The following is an 18,904-nucleotide window of genomic DNA, read 5'->3' as shown; positions in this document are numbered from 1 at the left end:
CTTTCTCACTTTTTGTGCAATCGCATTTGCTATAAATTGCTCTCTTTTAGCAATTGAGACTTTCTATTTCCCCTTTTCATGATTTGTCTTGATTGCATTTCCACTTAATGCCAGAGCATGAAAATTACAGACCACTTCAGAAAAGGCACAAGAAGTTCAGCATTAGCCGTTGAATGACCCCAGCCCTCCAGGGCAGCAAATACTGTAGGGGCATGTACAATAAGAACTTTGCTTCTTGTCTCTGGCACAGACGGTCAGAAGGAAGGCGAGGGCACTGATCTGAAAATATTATATCCAGGATTTAGACCTAAAGAAAATAATCTTGCATCAAACCTTTATTGGACTAATGAGATGCTTAGAACAATTTCTAACACACACAGAATAAATCCTTCTGAGTTAGCATATGCAGTTAGATCTGGAAATAATTGGACAGGGATACAATTTTCATAATTCTGGCTCTGTACACCACCACAATATATCTTAAATGAAAGTGCAGAGTTTCATATTTAATTAGAGGGGTTGAACAAAAATATCATATGAAACATTTAGGAATTCCAACCATTTTCAAACCCAGTCCCCTTATTTCAGAGGCTCAAATGTAATTGGACAAATTAAAACCACCATTAAAAAAATGTTGAGAATCCTTTGCAAGCAATGAGTGCTTAAAGTCTGGAATGTGTGGACGTCACCAAACACTGGGTTTTCCTTCTTTGTGATGCTTTGTCAGGCCTTCACTGCAGCTGTCTTCAGTTGTTGTTTGTTCCTGGGTCTTTCCACTTCTTTGCCTTAAAATTTCCCTTGGGTGGCTTTTGCAGTATTGTTTTGGGTCACTTTCCATCTGTAAAGTGAAGCACCCTCCAATCAACTTCTCTGAATTTGGCTGAATCTGAGCAGACAACATATCCCTATATACTTCAGAATTCATCCAGCTGCTTCTGTCACATCATCAATCAACACTAATGACCCAGTGCCACTGGAAGCCACACACGCCCATACCCTCACATTGTCTCCACCATGTTTTACAGAAGATGTGGTATGTTTCGGATCATGAGCCGTTCCAAGCCTTCTCCATACTTTCTCCTTCCCACCATTTTCGTACAAGGTGATCTTAGTTTCATCTGTACAAAGAATCTGTTCCAGAACTCGGCTGGCTTTTAAAGACTTTGGCAAAGTCGAATCTGGCCTTTCTATTCTTGAGGTTTATGAATGGTTTGCACTTTGTGCCGAATCCTCTGTATTTGCTCTCGTGACGTCTTCTCTTTACGGAAGACTCGGATAATGATAGGCCTGCCTTCTGGAGAGCGTTCTTCACTTGGCCAGGTATGATCATCTACCACTGTTGTCTTCTGTGGATGTCCAGAGCTCACCAGTGTCTTTTTTTCTCGCAATGTACCAAACTGTTGATTTGGCCGCTCCTGTTACTGCTCTGTCTCTGCTGTTTGTTTGTCTTTCTTTCTGTTGCCCTGGCATTGAGAGCTCCTTTGAACATATGTTGGGTGGGTTCACAGCAATAGCTTCCAAATGTGAATGCCACACTTTGAATCAACTCCAGACCTTTTACCTGCTAAATGAATGATGAAATAATGAAGGAATATCCCACACTTCTCCATGAAACAGCTTTTGAGTCAACTGTCCAATTATGTTTGGTCCCTTGGAAAAAAGAGTGGGCTACATATTGAAGAGCTGTAATTCCTAAACCCTTCTTCTAATCTGGATGTGAATAACCTCAAGATAAAGCTGAGAGACTGCACTTTAAGCCCATGTTCATTATTTAACTGTAACTTGAATTTATTTTGGTAAACAGCCAAAATAACAAAATTTGTGTCGGAGTCCAATTCAGATCTAACTGTATAGGCAGAGGGACCATAGGGTATACAATACAGTTCAGCTGCCTTTAAATCTCTGCTTTTAAGGAAACTTTTCTAGGTTGTAAGGCTAAAAAGACTTGCTGCCTGTTTCGCTTAATTGTAAGCTTACTACTCTAGGATCAATCCCTGAACCGAAGATGCTATGCGGAACTAAAAGATTTGTCCTGGCGCTTCCCCATTAATATTTGGTATCTCTTGTATTATATTTTCCAAGCAGAAGATGGACTGTTGGGGAACTTTTAAAGTGAAGCTACTCCCCCCCCCCCCACATGGTCTGCTTCTTCCTGTTATCTTCACACAATTGGGAGTGTTCCACCCTAACAAAATACAGTGGGGTCTTGACTTGAGAACTTAATCCGTATTGGAAGGTGGTTCTCAAGTCAAAAAGTTCTCAGGTCAAATCTGCATTTCCCATAGGAATGCATTGAAAACCATTTGATTCGTATCTGCTCTTTTCCGTCCATAGAAACTAATGGGAAGCTGCTATTCCGCCGTCGACTACTAGAGGGGGATATTTTGTTTCTTTTTTCTTAGGTCAAGAAAGGTTCAGGGAAGGCAGGGAGAATACAGTCCAGGCAGTACCAGGCAGTCTGAAGACTCCCAATCCACTCTCTAATCGCTGGGAGGAGTGAGGAAGCAGACAGGCACCCTTTTCACTGGCCAACAGTTAACTGAAAGTTCAAATTTTGCACTTTCCCTGCCTCCCACGTGGGTTTTTTTTCAGTTCTTAACTCAAATCTAAGTATGTAAGTCAAGTCAATATTTTCCTATGAGAGTGGTTCTTAAGTCAAAATGTTCTTAACTTGAGCCGTTCTTAAGTCAAGACCCCACTGTACGCACAACTCTCTTTTAGTAGGAAGATAAGTATCAGCCATCAAAACTCATCTTTTTCCTAGCTTCACTGTCACCTGATGTTTCCTGACAACTTTGTTGAGGAAGAGGACCTCTTATCATACAATGCTCCTGCCTAGAGTTTGAAGCTATTTATAGCCCAGGTGACGATTTGCAAACAAAGCAAAAGATGGGTTGGAAAATACATGTGCTTTAAAAATTAGGAATGAAAATGCATCCATTTTGAAAAATCCATACAAAAATATGTATGAAATTATGTGGGCAGTGGGGAAAGGCTCACAACCTGATAAAAGAATCAACTTGGGTGTCGTAAGAATTGAGGACCTCTACAAGATGAAGGATTTGTACATCCATTCTGGGAAGCACAGATGTCACAGAATATTGAAACATTACTCAAGTAGACAGAACAGACGTTAGACACCACGCTGTCAGCTTTCTAACCAGCAAAGCACCTAAACCAAGACATTCCTATGATGCACAGCAAGGACTGAAATTTCTATAAGGTTACTTGAATGTCCGATTTTAGGCTTTATTTGTGAATGAGAGGCACAAATTAACTTTGTACAAAAAAAGGGAAAGTTACTTCCACTTACTAATTCCATTGGAAGGAAAGACACTATGAAATTATTACAAAGGAGAAAGGAAGAAAACACATGTTCTGGAATAGCTGTACTGAATAGGGAGGTGGTGCCTACCCAGTACATAGTGACTGCTGGCTGGGATCTTGGAAGTAAGCTACAAGAGGAGAATCTAAATGAAACACTGGGTTCTTTTTATCAATGATGCACAGGGTGAGGACTGGGGCCCTCTGGTGCTGGTAGTGGGGATTAAACAGCTTGGGGACTGACCAGTGCCGTACCCAATCAAGACAAAATACAAATAACAACTGTTAAAGGCAAGATAAAACAAGTCAACAGGAATGGGAAAGAAGAGGGTTGCAGGCATCACATGGTATTCAATTAATATACTGATTTTTCATCCAAACTGCTTCATCCAGATATTGCTCATAATCTCAATAGAAAGGCAGCTTCAGAAATGTAAAATGATGAAGGGAAAACAATATACCAAGTAAAGGCCTTCTTGTGGTGGTTGTTCTTATGGGATGTCAAGTGGCCTCCGACTTATGACAATCCCATGAATAAGCCATATTCAAATTGTCCTGTCTTCCATGGCCCTGTTTATCTTTCGCAAACTCAAGCCTTTAGGGAGTTAATGCATCTCATATTCAGTCTTCTTTTCCTGCTTCTTTCCACTTTTTCCAGCATTATCATCTTTCCAGATAATATTGCCTTCTCATGATGCGCCCAAAATAGGACAGCCACAGTTTCAATATTTTTTGCCTCCAGAGATAGTTCAGGCTTGTTTTGATCTAGGACCCACTTACTCATCTTCCTGGTAGTCCAGGGTATCCACAAAGCTGTCTTCCAGCACCACATTTCAAACAAAACAGTTCCCCCCCCCCCCGATAGGCAATGGCAAAGAACACCAAAAGGCTGAAATCTTTTCTCCCCTTTATTAAGTCATTTTTTAAAAAAAGGAGTAGTTACTTCTGTTTCTTCTCCCACTGGCTGCCTAAACAAATGAATTACAATGCGATTAAAATAATTTAACACACCTTTTGTCATATGCTTTAACCACAAGGCCATATGAAAAGGAAAAAAAAAAAAAAAGAAACACACCCAAGAAGAATCTTGTGGGGAAACCAGCAAAATGTCATTTTGGACGCAACACATGGAAGATACGCATTTCGCTCTTGTCAGCTGTTTGTCCTCTCCTCAGTTCTGACAATTTCGTCCCCATATACAAACATTTCCCACCGTATTGCCTGCATCAAGGATCATTCAGTCCAAGGCAGCAGATGGCCCTAAGCCCCTTAACACTTATGACGACACACTCCGTCTCAGAACAGGCAACAAGCTTGCAGACAGTCACAAGTCACCACAGCTTCTTGTGAGATCCAGTTCCCACCCTCCATGTACTTTGCAGAGGGCCATACGATATACACTGGCACGCCGGGAAAGTGTACGCTCTCCTGGATGCGCAGAAAACATCTGCCACCCAGAAAGAATGCAAGCCTAGTCTGTTGTGTGGACACACATAGCTTTGTAAAAAGGTGATCTGCATCAGGAAGGGGCAAATGCACTTTTCCTCCCAAATAGGTAAAAGCCTTCCAAATGCGTTAATCAGCATCGTATCTTACAGCATCTCCACCACGTAATATTTCCTGTACCGAGAGAGAACACACCTCTCCCCTTGCAAGTCAAATGTCAGAGGGGCACTGTTATTAGTTCAAAGCCTGGGCATTTCTAAAGGGTTTTAATAAAAAAATTAAAAAGCAACTAAAGGACCTCTCCGTGGGCTACAAACCCATCGATACGTTTCCAAATGTTCACCATTAACCTCTTGGGAGTATTAAATGAAATGTTCCACCAGTGCAGAAGGTGATGTCATTTACTCTATCTGCAGCACTTTTCCAACATCAAAAGATTGTACTATCATCAAGCAGCAACAAAAAAAAACTCTTTGCAGGTCCCTTTAAGGCTGTACTAGTATTGAGGAAAGGGGGACTGAGTTGCCTTTTGTGCTGGTGGATGCTACCCACCCCACCCCCATAGGGGAAGAGCAACATAAAGTCTCCTACAATAAAACTGTCACACATCTAAGCTGCCGTGCAAAACACCAATAAGGAAGAACAGAAGGACCATCAATGTGTGTCTATGGCCACTGCCAACATCTGGTTATTGGAGTCAATATCTTATGTGTGCCTAATGTGTTGTGCATCCACTCAAAACAGCTCAATGCCAGGGGAAGTGGGATCCTACTGCATTTCTGATTCTTTTTCATCACCATCATGACTAGGTTCGGTTCCGCTAAGTATCAGCAGGCCCCTCACGCTGGGATGGCGAGTGAGAATTGCAGCAGGGGAGTCAAATGGCCAGCAAAAAGGATAAAACCGTAACTGGCCACATGGGTGAACACGTCAACCAGAGATATGGTAGTTTGGCACTAAAAACAATGGCAACCACAGCTGCGGGCTGTTTGACAGAAGGTGGATTGTCGTGGCAGTAGATCCTGTCTCTTTAAAAAGTGCTGTCTAGTAAGAGGGGGGCAGAAGCCCACATTCCACATACTTTTGCCATTAGGGTCACCAAAGTCAAGACTTCTTCATTGCAGAAAAAAAAAAACACCCCAGGACAAGGTCTTTAAAGAGGCAGTTCCAGCACTCTTTTGGGCTGGGAGGTGTTCGGGTCAGTCTCTTGTGCCAATCCTGCAAGTAACAAGAGAGAAAAGAGAGGGGAGGGGCAGGAAAAGGACAGAGGTCAGAGCCAGGATGGAGGCAGACTTCAATACATGTCCATCTGACATGCATTCCTGGCGGTGAACGCATCCCCTCTGTTGCTCCACTGAAGACTGGACAGCAAACGCTTTGGGGCAGGATCCTAATTTTCCATGGTGTCCTTCTGTACAGCAGGAGTGGGCAACCTTTTTTCTGAAAAGACCCACCTGTCTTGGGGGAGAGAGACATCTGACCAGAGATACCGGCTGGTGGTGGGCAGAGGAAAGGACGGCAGCCCAAATTAAGTACAGTATGCGGCTTTATCTTCTCTCCTAAACTTTGCTCTCTATCTCTTGCCTCACACCTAATAAACTGCTGAGAACAGGGCAGATTGTCCCTGCAAAGACCCAAACTGGTAACTTGGCAGAAGGCTTTACAAACCAGGTTGAGGGCCACAGACAGCCCAGCCCTCCTACGAAGCACGGCAGGCCAATCTTACTGCCATGTAAACAGCAAAGCATTAATATGCATGTCTCTTGATTTTTACCTGGATTATTCATCCTTGGTGGAAGGGAATTTTCCAAAGTTCAAGGGAAAGTCCATTTTTATTGTTCTCTAAGTAGCAGATCCAAGTCACTTATCCAAAATCCTGCTGCTCAGCATAATAAATAGCACTAGAAAAGCCCCAATGAAGCCATGAGGATCTCTAGTGAGCCCCCCTCCATAGGTTTCATAAATTCAAATCAGTCTACTCTAATGTATCAGTAGATCAAAGATAGAGTAGGCCTATCTGAATCAGTGGAACTTACAGAGGAGCTGACTCACCAAATTCCCACTGATTCAATAAGCCTTTTCTAGTGCAACTTCCTACTCTATGCAACAGGATTCAATGACTCACAATTGTCTATGGGCAGACATTTTGCATACTTCCTATGTATTTGCATCCACATTCTGCTTAAATGCTAAACATGTTCATGGAGAGACAGCAGTTAGTTTTTGCTCAGAAGATGAGCATCCACAACACAAAACTGCTGGAAAGGCTTTGTAAAGCCAGAAACATTCGGGCAGAGTCCATTTTAAGAAGCAGAACAACACTGGGGGGAGCCTGATGAGAGGAGCTCTTTACATTACCTTAAGAGGTAAACATGAGACTGGGTAAAATGGCTAGAGAAAGATACCTCCATCTGAAAGAATATGCTTCTCCAGCTCAGCTTCAAGTTCTGCATCTGAAATGCTAGGAAGCACCACGGATGCAGGAAAAAGTGGCTTCTGTGGAACAGAAGGCAGGTCCAGATGATCTTTTGAGGAGTCTAAGAGGAGATTGTGTAATTCCTTCTCCAGTTCCTCAGTATCAACTTCTGAAATTTAAGGAAAAACGAATTATTGTCAAATATGTAGCTCAATTCTAAGTGACCTTACTCAGATTTAAGATTTATTGGCAGGGATTCATTACTTAGTGAAGTCTTTCAGCAGGTTCAGTGTGTTACAACTGAGAACAAGACCCATTCACACTTCTCTTTTACAGACAACAGGGCAGCCACTGTGTAATCCTGTTTCCACTTAAAAAAATGTAAGGAATCGATGCAGCCAAACAGACGTTTTAAAGACCTGAAATGGGCAGCTATGAACTTTCAAATGTTGCTGAATGACAGCTCCTCAGCTACTGGTTATGGCCATGCTGTTGCTGTAAATTATTCTTGACATGTGCCAGCTAGGAATGCTATGAAGTTGGAATCTTAGAACTTCCAGAGGGCCACAGTTCCCTGCTCCTGTTGCTAAGGCATTCACCACTTGAGAAAGACACCCCCCTCCAAACATCTGGATATGAAGTTACAAGGAAGAAAAATCGAACGAGCAGGGCTCAAAACTCCAATATTTTGGACATACCTGAGCCATTGATTCCCACTCCTGCTAGGGTCTGAGCTACTTCATCTTGGGTATCACAAAGCTGGGGGGGGGGAAGTAGAAGTTTATTGCAGTTTTATTCCTCCTGCTCTTTAAAAAGTTCAAGGAACTTTGCATCGTGACCTTCCTGTTTCAAATTCAATCAGTTTGATTGAAAGACAGTTTAACTGGTCAATAGTAAAGATACAACATACACACCCATGTTAAAACTGGATAAGCCAGTTAAAAAAGGTTAAGATGAAAGGTTTAGAAGCCACCTCGCAGAAAGCAAGGAAGCAGGCTACTGTACCATTGTGAATGTTTTTGCTAAATGCTTTTATCTAAAAGGTTCCACAACCCAAAACAACTGATTCATGTGCCCAGAATGGGTCCATTCTCTTTCAGCAGTATCTTCTTGACCATACCTCTTGAATTTGATCCACCAGGTTCTCTGCCTTTTCTACAGTGACATCTTTCATGGACAGCTTCAGAGCTCCTACTCCAGCCTGGTAGGCATTGAATACCTTCGAGGAAAGAAAACAGAATTTTAAAGACATCTTAGTCTGTTGCCCTTCTTCCATAATTGTCCAGTGTCAGCAGTTACAAAGGCCCACAGAGCTAGCAAAAGGGCAACAACAAAGAACCCCAGGGCCTACAGTAGATGCCAAATGTGGACACGTCCATGCGCTCAACATGAGGACGAGCGATTGGAGATGGAAAAGGAAAAGTGGGATTAGCTGCTGATGGCAAAAGCAGTGAGAGCAAGGCCAGAAGTATTCATTCATTCAACACTGAAGTGAAAAGTAAGTATGGTACAAAACACATCCCCAAGCGGAAGAGGTCAATGAAATACAGCAAAAAGAAATAATACCATCTGATCTGTCTGAGAGGCATATATCCGGTCCAGGATGCCTTGCACCACATCCAGCTTGGAGTGAAGTTCTGCAATGCGTCTTTCTGTTCTTTGTTTGGATTTCAAACATCTAAGTGCCTAAGAAGATAGACAGCATTTTAATCAAATATCAAAAAAAAAAAAAAAAGGTTGGGGGGGGGGAACCAGGTACCTTCAATGCAGGAGTGGATGAAAAAGAGATGGATTTTGCTTCCCGTTAGCCTCAAGCTAGACTTTGAACCTAGATTTTGAAACTGGCCAACCAGATGCTGTTGGACCTGCAATTCCCACATGTCAAATCCATCCTGGTCAACAGTTACAGATGAAAAGTACTGCAATTATCAACCTCTGGAAAGCCACAGGTGCTTAGCACCCTAAGTAACAGCCCTGAGCAACGTTCCCTTTAAAGCTGTGTGCATGTGTAGCACCGAATCAGGGCCGTGCAGCCAAGCCAGTGCTGCCACCCATTTGCCCCACCCAGCACTCCAGAAAATTTAGAGAGAACGTTGGAGCTGAGAGATCACTGAATGCCCACCGCAAGTGGCTCACTTGTAGAACCAACTTGCTTCTGGAAGAGAGACAGAAAAAAACTGCACTTGTAGTTTCTCTCTTCAAGACAAAATGCTGATTCCAATGCTAGAGAAAAGGAACATACAGCTTCCAAAATGTTAAAGAACAAGGTCCTGAAATGGCAAGCTGGGGGGAGGGGGAGGGGGGAAGCACTTTGTTGTTCAATTTAACTTTTGATTTGAAATGTGGCCACATGGTGGAATTGTACAGTAGAGTCTCAGCGCTAAGGAATGCTACCCATGTGGGCTAGAAACGGCTGTTCCTGCATTATCAAAATGGTCATAATCACCATTCATGTCACTAGAACGCCCGACAGGTCAGACGGTAGTTTTGTTGGGAGAGGAGACTATACAGGGTTCTGACTGAGGGAAGAAAAAAACCCACAACTATAATGTGAGAGCAGCAGCCCCTTAACAGAAAGCATGTACATGTCATGCCACAAAATAAGTTAACATTTGTGCATGAAGACACAGCGACAGGAATGTGTCCTTGTGCAATGTTAAGATTACATACACACTCGGTTCATTCTCAACGAAAGGCTTGGTGGCCTCAACATCGCTAGAACAGAAATGCCTTGGAAATCACAGAAATAGGGACGTTTTGGACACCCTCTGACCACTTCAGAGGCATTGGCTCCCAACAGGATTCAGCTGATGACAGCAATTATGTTGAGTTTCAAGCCCAGTTGTATCATGGAGAAAGGCTGTACTTACCAGCTGCTTTTTCCCGGCTTTACATGCACTCCGAGCCTCCTCTTTACATCTACATAAACATAATACAAGCAGCTCAGTTTCTTAAACTGGGATGGGTCACAATCTCATTCTCTCTCTACCCACCAGTCACTTCAGTATTACTACTGAGACTGTTGTCAATTTGTTTCTCTCAGGGCTTTTTTTTTAATCCACTGATCAAGAAAGAGCTTTCTTAAATAGGCTTTATGAATTATCAAGGGGGATCTCCACCATCGTAACTTTGCCCTAAAGGAGTTCAAGAACAGAAATGCTCTTGGCACTAAGGAGCGCAGCTTCACAAGGTCTGAACCTGTGATATCATCTAAAGAGATAAATGACACACACCCCATATTACCTCTCTGCTTCTTGGGCCAAGGACTCCACTTTCTGCGTCAGTAGCTGCTCGCTTTGCATCAGCTGATAAACTCCAATGTCCACATCGTTCACTGGGGATACTTTGGCATGAAGTCCTCGGGCAAATTTCATAATCTGAAAAACAATTTGTTGTTTGATATGAAATGGCCATGCCATGGGGTGGCTGCATCTTGTGTAGGTGGGTACGGGATGCACACAAATGCATATACATAACCATGACAGCAGCAAGCTTTTTCCCCCTTCTGGTAGACTTTTGACAACTCATTGGTTGTTAAGGAATAGTTCAGTGGTTTAAGTATCAGGCTGTGAAGCCAGATGTTGAGAGCTCGATTTCCCACTGTGCCTCCTGTGAGTACAGCCAACCTGCACGATCTTGGGTGAGGTGCACAGTACCACGGCACCCCCAGAAGAAGGGAATAGTAAACGGCTTCTGAGTATTCTCTAATCTGAGCTGAAAGCAACAGCCTCATTTCATGGCTTGGGTTTTTCTGACCCACATGCTTTGAGATCCTGATGGCTACTTCAGATTTTCATTTTAGAAGCGAAGTACTTTTGCTGAATAACTGCAGGGCAAATGTCTCAAGGAAGAGTAGCTGGATTTGGCCCAACTGAATTCCACCCAGGGATGGGATTATGTCCAGAAACAGTGACTTTCACTGGGTACCTTATTGCCGTTCTGCTCCAGGACTGTGACCCTCTTCTCCTTCTGCAGCTGGAGTAGCACCAGACAAAACGTCCGTTCATCGGGGCAGATGCTGGTGCACAAGGAACGCAGCTCTGCCAGACCCACAACAGGATGTGAGGAAAGTGTGGAGTTCTGATAGAAACGATATACTTCTTCCGCCTTCTCCTGAAAAAAAAAATAGCCACCAGAGTTGAAGATCATTTTCTGCCGCTATAGCTAACACCAAGCACAGATAATTACTTCGTATCACAATGGATAAACCTCAGGCCCTTTGGGTTAAATACAGGTGGTTGGGGCTTTCCCAGATGGCGATATTTTATTCTCCAGGACAACATCCCGATTCTAAAATGTTGCAATGCCTCTTCCAATGTTCACACACAGGCAGTAACAGCTTTAAGCTCCAACATTCTGTTATTTTTAATCCCAACTTTTCACATATGGAAGGAAACTGAATTTGGATTCAAATGAAAAAGGTCTCCCACTCTTTCTATAGACCCTGACATAGATCAAATAAGCCAAGATATTACTACAGGAGACATCTGCAAGTTTAAGACCATCACAAAACTTGTAATGGCACAAATTACAATATGATCTTGATTAGCAGTTTGTCTTCACTAAGACAGAGTAAGTGTGCCTTGGATTGCCTAGTGGTCGTCACTAGGTTTCCATAAACCACATGTCACCAAAAACCCACTTGCAGCAAATAAATGTTAACACAATTGGAACAAACACACCTTTGAGATGCAGAACGTCCCAGCCGCAAAAAAGAAGACTGTGACTTGTGTCTCGAAGGGATAAAATACACATGTTTTTCAAACTGAAAGCACTATAATCCTTACTCATTGCACTACTAATTTCTTTGAAACTTGTTTTCATTTATGTACCACATTTATCAGACCACAACAGAGGAAGATGGGTGAAGTGGGACTTCCCCCCACGGACTCTGCTAAAAGGCGATCTTTGTGTTTCCTTTCAACTGACCACATCTTAAGAAGTTTTAAAAAAACAAGTGCTTTCTTTTCTTCCCCTCTTTCTTTCATACCCCTTCCTCCCATGAGTTGATTTTTTTCAGACTGTAAGTTGTGAACAGTGGGTAGAAATGCTTTAGAGGACACAATGTAGGTGTGCCTATGGGACACATTAATTCAGGGATCAATGGATAACGTGGCTTGTCATGAACAAGCAACTTGGCACTCACGAAATGGCACATGTGTAGCCACGGAGCACTGTTCCCTGTTCATTTGCCATGCCACTAAGCAGATTCCCTTCTTTCGTTTGTTCCTTTCCCACAAACCTCTCTGTGGGTGGGTGTGGGTATGCATGCCATAAAGCCGAACCAACTTATAACAACCCTAATAGAGCTTTCAAGGTAAGTGAGGTATTTAAGGAGTAGTTTGGCAACAGTTAGTGTAAATTCTCAAACAGCACCATAAACAGTTAAAGCTGTGGTGCATGCCAGTCTGTAATTATAGCTGGGAAACATGTTCTCTTCCCACACGTCCCTATTTATAGAAGCATCAAGTGAAGAAGTAACACTGTATGACATATTCACATATGTCCCATAAAGCGAAAACTGTGTGTTATGTTCAGTGCTTAAACTTCCTTGCTGAAGCCACAGGCTTTGAGTCAAATTTCTAAGTAATGTCATTAAGACTAATCAAAATACCGCCGGAAATGAGCACCGCCGCCTAGAGCCGGACACGACTGGACAAATTGTCAAGGGTTTACCTTAAATAGACAGGTTCTATACACTGCAATGTCACTTATTATTTCACCCCCATAGACTGATCATGTGCTGCTCAAAATTTCACTCCCATCCCCATAAAACACATTCCCGGATCGGAGGCTGTCCACCAAGGTGGGCTAAAAAATTGTAACTGTCACCATTTCATCGCTACTCTTTATTATCACTTGAGTTAAAGACACAAGTACAGAATGCAGCATCAATGAATAACAGGGAACACAGTTTTCAAAAAGGAAAGAAAAAACACCCATCATTCATTCATTGAACAAATAACATGGAAAGCCCTACTCTGTCACAAATATAGCTGACTAGGGCTTCCATGTAATTTAAGCTTCAGAAAATATAACAAGAACCATTTTCAAAAGTAACAATTCGATATACAATTTATTTATTTATTTATTTATTTATTTATTTATTAAATTTATGCCCCGCCCCTCTAGACCATGTCTACTCGGGGCGGCTTACAACATAAAAATCAATATAAAATATATATAATAATTAAAAATACAGTTACTATATTAATTAAGACCATTAATTTAAGAAAAAAAATTACCAAGATGGGGTAAGATAAGGAAGGAAGAAATAAAAAGACTTAGCTGACTGGAGGGAAGGCCTGCCTAAATAGGCAAGTTTTTAATTGTCTTTTAAAAACACCCAGCGAGGGTGCCAGCCGAATTTCTGTTGGGAGGGCGTTCCACAGCCGAGGGGCCACCGCCGAGAAGGCCCGGTTTCTAGTTTTTTCCTTCCGAGCCTCTCTCGGCGTCAGGCCCCTCAGCCGTCCCTGCTGGCTATGGCGGGTGATGAGGGTAGATCTGGGTGGGAGAAGACAATCTGCCAAATATTGAGGTCCCAAACCATTTAGGGCTTTATAAGTGATCATGTGTGCCATGATCTGAACATACATCAACCACTGGTCTCTTTGCTTCCCACAAATAAAAATACTTCTTTTGTCACTGCATAAGCGGAATAATCAAGTACATGTCACTTCCTTACAATGTGTGAGCCTCAGGCACTGAAACACATACCTGAAGCAGCCCCACATAAATCAGAATTTCCTCCTCCTCTGGCACTTTGCTGTCACCCAGCACACTGGACAAGGTCCACTTGAGGGGCTTCAGAATGAAGACTCCGACACCCCAGGAGATCCAGCTACTGTCAACACTGGCCATGAAGTCAGACTCTCTCTGTAACTTGCCACGTCTGTTAAGAAAAGACATACAAACATGATGAATTTCAGAAAAAACAGTGAAAATGCTTACATTCACACAAAAGGGATCCTTGTATGCCATGCTGGAACTTTCTCCAATTGGGGACGAAACAGTATGAGAATATACAGAGAATAACACCAAAGGGTTGATGAATGGAGACTTGGAGAATTAAATATATTTCATAATCGCATATGGCTGGCAGAGTCCAAGAAGACCTTTAGATTACTACAGGCCTTGAAATACAGCAAAGCATGGCAAACAAGAATCTTTTGAATTTTATATTGAAAAGCAACCAATATTTCTTTTTGGGAAGGCACTATCACAAAGATTCTGATTTTTTTAATCACAGAAAGAACACCCATATATTTACAGATGATCGACACTTCTACAACCAGCCCTGCAGGCCTCCCCTTTATACACTATTACCTATTTTTCAGTGATAATCCCACATGTGTGGAACTGCCTCCTGGAAAACTATATTGAATTCTTTTGGGGGCCTTTAAGCAATCCCAATTTTCTTTTTCATTCCCGAAGCTTTTTACTGATCTTGTACTTGAGTCCCTCCATTGTTTCTACAACTGAAAATGTTTCTATTCTGTTTGTTCAGCTGATCTGTTTCTACATATTGTGAACTGCCTTACAACAACTTACTGTGCGATAAACATAGATCTTTAATAAATATAGTAAATAAACAAAATCATAATTCTGGGGCGTCTTAACTGGACATAGTGGAGTATTGCCATCAGGTGCATGAACTCTCATGGCTCAGCAGAAGAAAGCCATAGAAGTAGAGAGGGAACATTTTGAAGGATGAGCCTACAAGGCCACCCAAAACAAAAACGGCAGTCTACAACATTTCTAGCATGTACAGTATATAGGATATAAACACATCAGCCATTCACAACTGCAACTTCCAGCGGGAGCCACATTCATGTAGTGAAATGAAAACAAAACAGTTTGCAGAAGCTTTCAAGTCTAAGGTGCCAGAGGAAACTGGGTTGTTTTTACTCACAACAGTAACTACAGACAAATCAAGGTGTTGTTTTTTTTTTAGTCTAGATAAAAGGCATTACTAAGGGAGGATGTAAACATGAACTTTGTTTGAATCATGCTGCAACAAATGATAAAAGTTGGGATATAAACATAAAATAACAAATAAAAACTTAGAACTAAGCGCACACACACACACACACACACACACACACACACACACACACACACACACAAAAGAGAATAAAAAATAGGGTGGGAGGGAGCATACAGCTATAAAACCACTAAAACATTACTTTTGTTTATTTATTTAAAATATCCCCCCCCCCCAGCCTTTCTCCTTAAAAAGAACCACCACGGCAGGTTTAGAGCATTAAGAAAAGACTGTATTTAAAAGCTGAAAGCAGGCACTATGCAAATACTTTTTTTAAAAAAGAGAGAGAATCAAACAAGCATTATATTAAAAACAGTAAATTCAACATTTAAAAGCAACAGAGCAAAGGTTTCTTTGAAAACTGGCAAAGCTTTCAGCTCCAAAAGAACCCTTTTAGCACAGTCCCACAAAAGCGGTACCCATCCTTGAGGATGATGATAATGATGATGATAATAGCAACTAAGAAAAACCTCCCACCAGGTCGCCCCCTTTTCTCCCTCCCCCGACCGCTGGTCAGCACCGAAGCCACGCCGGAATCTGGCCCCCCCTCACCCGGGGCAGCTCCTCGCCCGCACTCTGCACGCCCTCAGAGGCGCTCTGGTCCCCGGAAGCCCGACTCGAGGGAGACCCCCCCAAAAAAAGACCCCCAGCAACACCACCACGAAAGGCCCGAGAAGAGGTTCAAGGCGGCCTCACCGGAGGAGCTCCCGGAGGACGGTGCCCAGGCCGAGCGGGAGGCTGCCGCGGCGCTCGAAGGCCTGCTGGAGCTGCCGGAGGCAAGTGCGGACCCTTCCCCGGCGGCGGCCCCACTTCAGGACCAGCTCGCTCCAGAAGCTCATCTTGCTGTCCCACTCGGTGGCGTTGACCTCCCGGCTCTGCTTGAAGGCCGAGAAGAGGAAAGCCATCCGCTCTTCATCCGCCTCCCACTCCGGGGGAAGGTCCTCCTCCGGGACCGGCCCGACCCGCGCCTCTTCCGGCGAAGACATCTAGGCGAGTCCCCGGCTTCAACCGCGGCCTAGATTCCCTTCGCCTCTCCCCGGCCAGGCGTTTCCTCGGCCACGGGAGCGCGCATGCGTCCCCTTCCTGTTTCGCAGGCGCACAAAGGCAAAGGCATAGCCGAGGAAAAATGGTAGACGTGTAATACTCCGGTGTGGAGGCGCAACTTCCTGGTTCCTTTGCAGGCTATTTTTCTCCCCCGTGGATGGGGCCCATAGAAAGGAATGGGATTTTCGCGTGTTTTTTTCTTCTCCTCTGAAACAAAAGAAAGCAAGTCCTCGAGTCTTCGGATAGAGAATTTTTAAGTGTCAAAGGCTGCTGTGCTGTTACATCCTGTTGTCTTCATTTGGGGGGAAACGGGTGTTTCAGCCATAACAATAGGTTATAACACCCCTGCAGTGTAGACCGCTCTTCATAGGTTAGGTTAGTAAAGCCAGAGAGGGGATCCCAACCTGATAGTAAAGCCAGAGAGGGGATCCCAGCCTGAAATCCCCATGCAAAGACAGCAGCCAGGTGGCAAGATGTGCTTAAAATAACCGGCTTCAGGTGTTTCCTGCCCAAATCTATTGCTTTCCTTCTTGCTACTGCCTTAAATATTACTCCCGCGTCCCAAGTTTTGAATGTGTAAAATTGCCAAAGAAAGGCCTGTTTTTCTCAGGAAAAAGTCCTGATCCAGAGAAACCGGTGTTGCGGCTCTGGCGCGGCGGCGCTAAAATTCTGCATGTGTCTTGAGATTTTTCTATGGGCATCTTTCACTGGCGCACCAGAAGACAAACATGGCATGCACAATGAAACTGGGAGTTGATCACAGTACTTGATTTCTCATTGATCACAGTTCTGTGATGGAAAGCTGCTCAGGGTTGGATCCCCAGATGTTCTTGGACTACAACTCCCAGAAGTCCTGGCCAGCCCAGCTAGTGATGACAGCTTCTGGGAGTTTTAGTCTCTACTGACTGTCCATCATGATGTGTCCCATTCCATGCAATCACCTGTGCAATTGGGGATCCCGGCTTTACCTCGCCGGAAGAGTAGCAGTCACCCCAAGCAACGGCAGAAATTCTGTAGAGCATAATCCCATCTCAACATATTCTGTGATATGTCGGTCACATGCATGAAAGTACTCACGTGGATGGCGAAAAGTTTTTTTAAACAACACAAGAACTGATGTTTGTGGCATTAATATACAAACAAAGTATGCAGGTGACATGGATTTCCCGGGAGTGGGTTTAAGTATGGAACTTATGCATTAGATCCACTCACTGCAAATCTTTTGCGAGTTTCTTTTGTAGCACTGCAAGAAAGCCAGGACTGAAATTCGATTGATTGATTAACTGGAGACCTTATAACATTGTTACGGTGACATTACAAAACAACAACAACTCTGTTCCTTGTGGAAATGAAAACAGAACTTATTTGTTGACACATCTTTCTACTTCTCTTGGCTTTCCTTGGGGCCTCTGAATTCCACTGCAAACAAAGGAGCCTTAGACTCTATAGCTGGTGACAAAAGAACGACACCCATATCAATTTGTCTCTCAAAAGTTCCTCGTGGTTCCTGTGTAGGCATGCATAAACTTCTATGTACACACACACAATTATTTTTTCCTCTCTCCGTTTTAGACACCAAGGTATTAAAAGACAGACAAAAACCGTTTGGAAGACTGCCCAGTTGGGATGGCTTCCCCCCCCTTGCTCTCCAGATGAAGAAAGAAGAGTGGCAGGATGATTGTAAGTAGGGAGCTTTCAGGAAATGGGCTAAACAAACACTCCTGGCCTTTGACTCAAGAGTCCAGCCTGGAGAACTTGCTGTTATGGCAAGTAGAATCGGGAGAGATGCCAATAGTCTCAGCCTTGAACTTCTCTTCAGACTTCGTTGATGGCTGGCCAAAGACCTACAGAGTACATACGGCTTCTATTGTAAATTATGGAAACTGTTAGAAACTGGATCTGGAACAGAGTTTCCTTCTTCGCCCCAGGAGATTTATAAACTGGAAGGGAAAGTGAGGCAACTGCCTCAGATTGAAGACTGAGATGTTATGAAAGGAAAGGAAATGGTCAGTAATTCAAGATATTATTAGCTGTTTATTGTTGAGGGTGGTGAGAACTGGGGAATTTTCTGCTGCCCTCTGCAAATCCATCTGGTTGGCTTTGAGTACTATTTGCTACAGAGTTTTGAATGTTTGGTTAAATTCCTTTGCCTCTGCAGCAGAAGTGCAGGGATTCGCAGAGCCGAATATCTTCAAGTTCCCCACAGTATATTTCCCATTTCTTGTTAACTGGCAGTTAACCCTTATTAGGGTTAATGGATAGATTATCAAGGTCACAGAAATCCTGAAATTTAAGTAAAGTGTGGATGAAGACCTGATCTAGTATGAGACATCAGCACTGTATCATCAGCGTACAGGAGTATAGATAAGGGAACAATGTTAAGGGCCGGAGCCGACTGATTGCAAGGGGAAAGAAAAGAGGGAAGATCGGCTAAAAATAAATAATATAGGGGCCCAAATGCAACTTTGGCGGACACCTTTGAAAATTGGATTTTTTTCGGTAAGTGTGTTGGAATCAGGTAAACGAGTCTGATGTACATAGCACTGAGCAGATCAAACAGCAAACTGACAAACACGACTGCTTTCAGCAGCAAACTTCAACAGACTAAAGAGAAGGAAAGAAAACTGAGC

At 43.2% G+C, this 18,904-nt stretch overlaps 1 protein-coding gene across 1 annotated transcript; it reads right to left on the bottom strand.

The window, feature by feature from the left end:
* Positions 1-4,214: 4,214 nt before the first annotated feature.
* On the bottom strand, positions 4,215-16,328 carry CHMP7 (charged multivesicular body protein 7). Its single transcript, XM_020780341.3, has 10 exons — positions 15,927-16,328; positions 13,904-14,078; positions 11,114-11,299; positions 10,430-10,563; positions 10,057-10,105; positions 8,753-8,872; positions 8,307-8,405; positions 7,885-7,945; positions 7,176-7,355; positions 4,215-5,988 (listed from the first exon to the last, which is right to left on the bottom strand). The coding sequence occupies exons 1-10, from the start codon at positions 16,214-16,216 to the stop codon at positions 5,924-5,926; spliced, it is 1,359 nt and encodes a 452-aa protein (XP_020636000.3). The 5' UTR covers positions 16,217-16,328; the 3' UTR covers positions 4,215-5,923.
* Positions 16,329-18,904: the final 2,576 nt, after the last annotated feature.

This window comes from Pogona vitticeps, chromosome 8 (assembly GCF_051106095.1).
Source record: "Pogona vitticeps strain Pit_001003342236 chromosome 8, PviZW2.1, whole genome shotgun sequence".
In the NCBI taxonomy this organism is placed as follows: Eukaryota; Metazoa; Chordata; class Lepidosauria; order Squamata; family Agamidae; genus Pogona; species Pogona vitticeps.
This window is presented reverse-complemented; position numbering and strand designations above follow the sequence as displayed.

Bases quoted from the DNA above. Each gene is read 5' to 3' on its own strand.
- CHMP7 (XM_020780341.3), bottom strand. From the start codon at position 16,216: ATGTCTTCGCCGGAAGAGGCGCGGGTCGGGCCGGTCCCGGAGGAGGAC. The intron at 10,564-11,113 runs GTACCCAGTGAA...ATTGTTTTTCAG, and splicing joins TGGAGCAGAACGGCAATAAG to ATTATGAAATTTGCCCGAGG. The intron at 10,106-10,429 runs GTAATATGGGGT...ATGTTTATGTAG, and splicing joins TTGGCCCAAGAAGCAGAGAG to ATGTAAAGAGGAGGCTCGGA.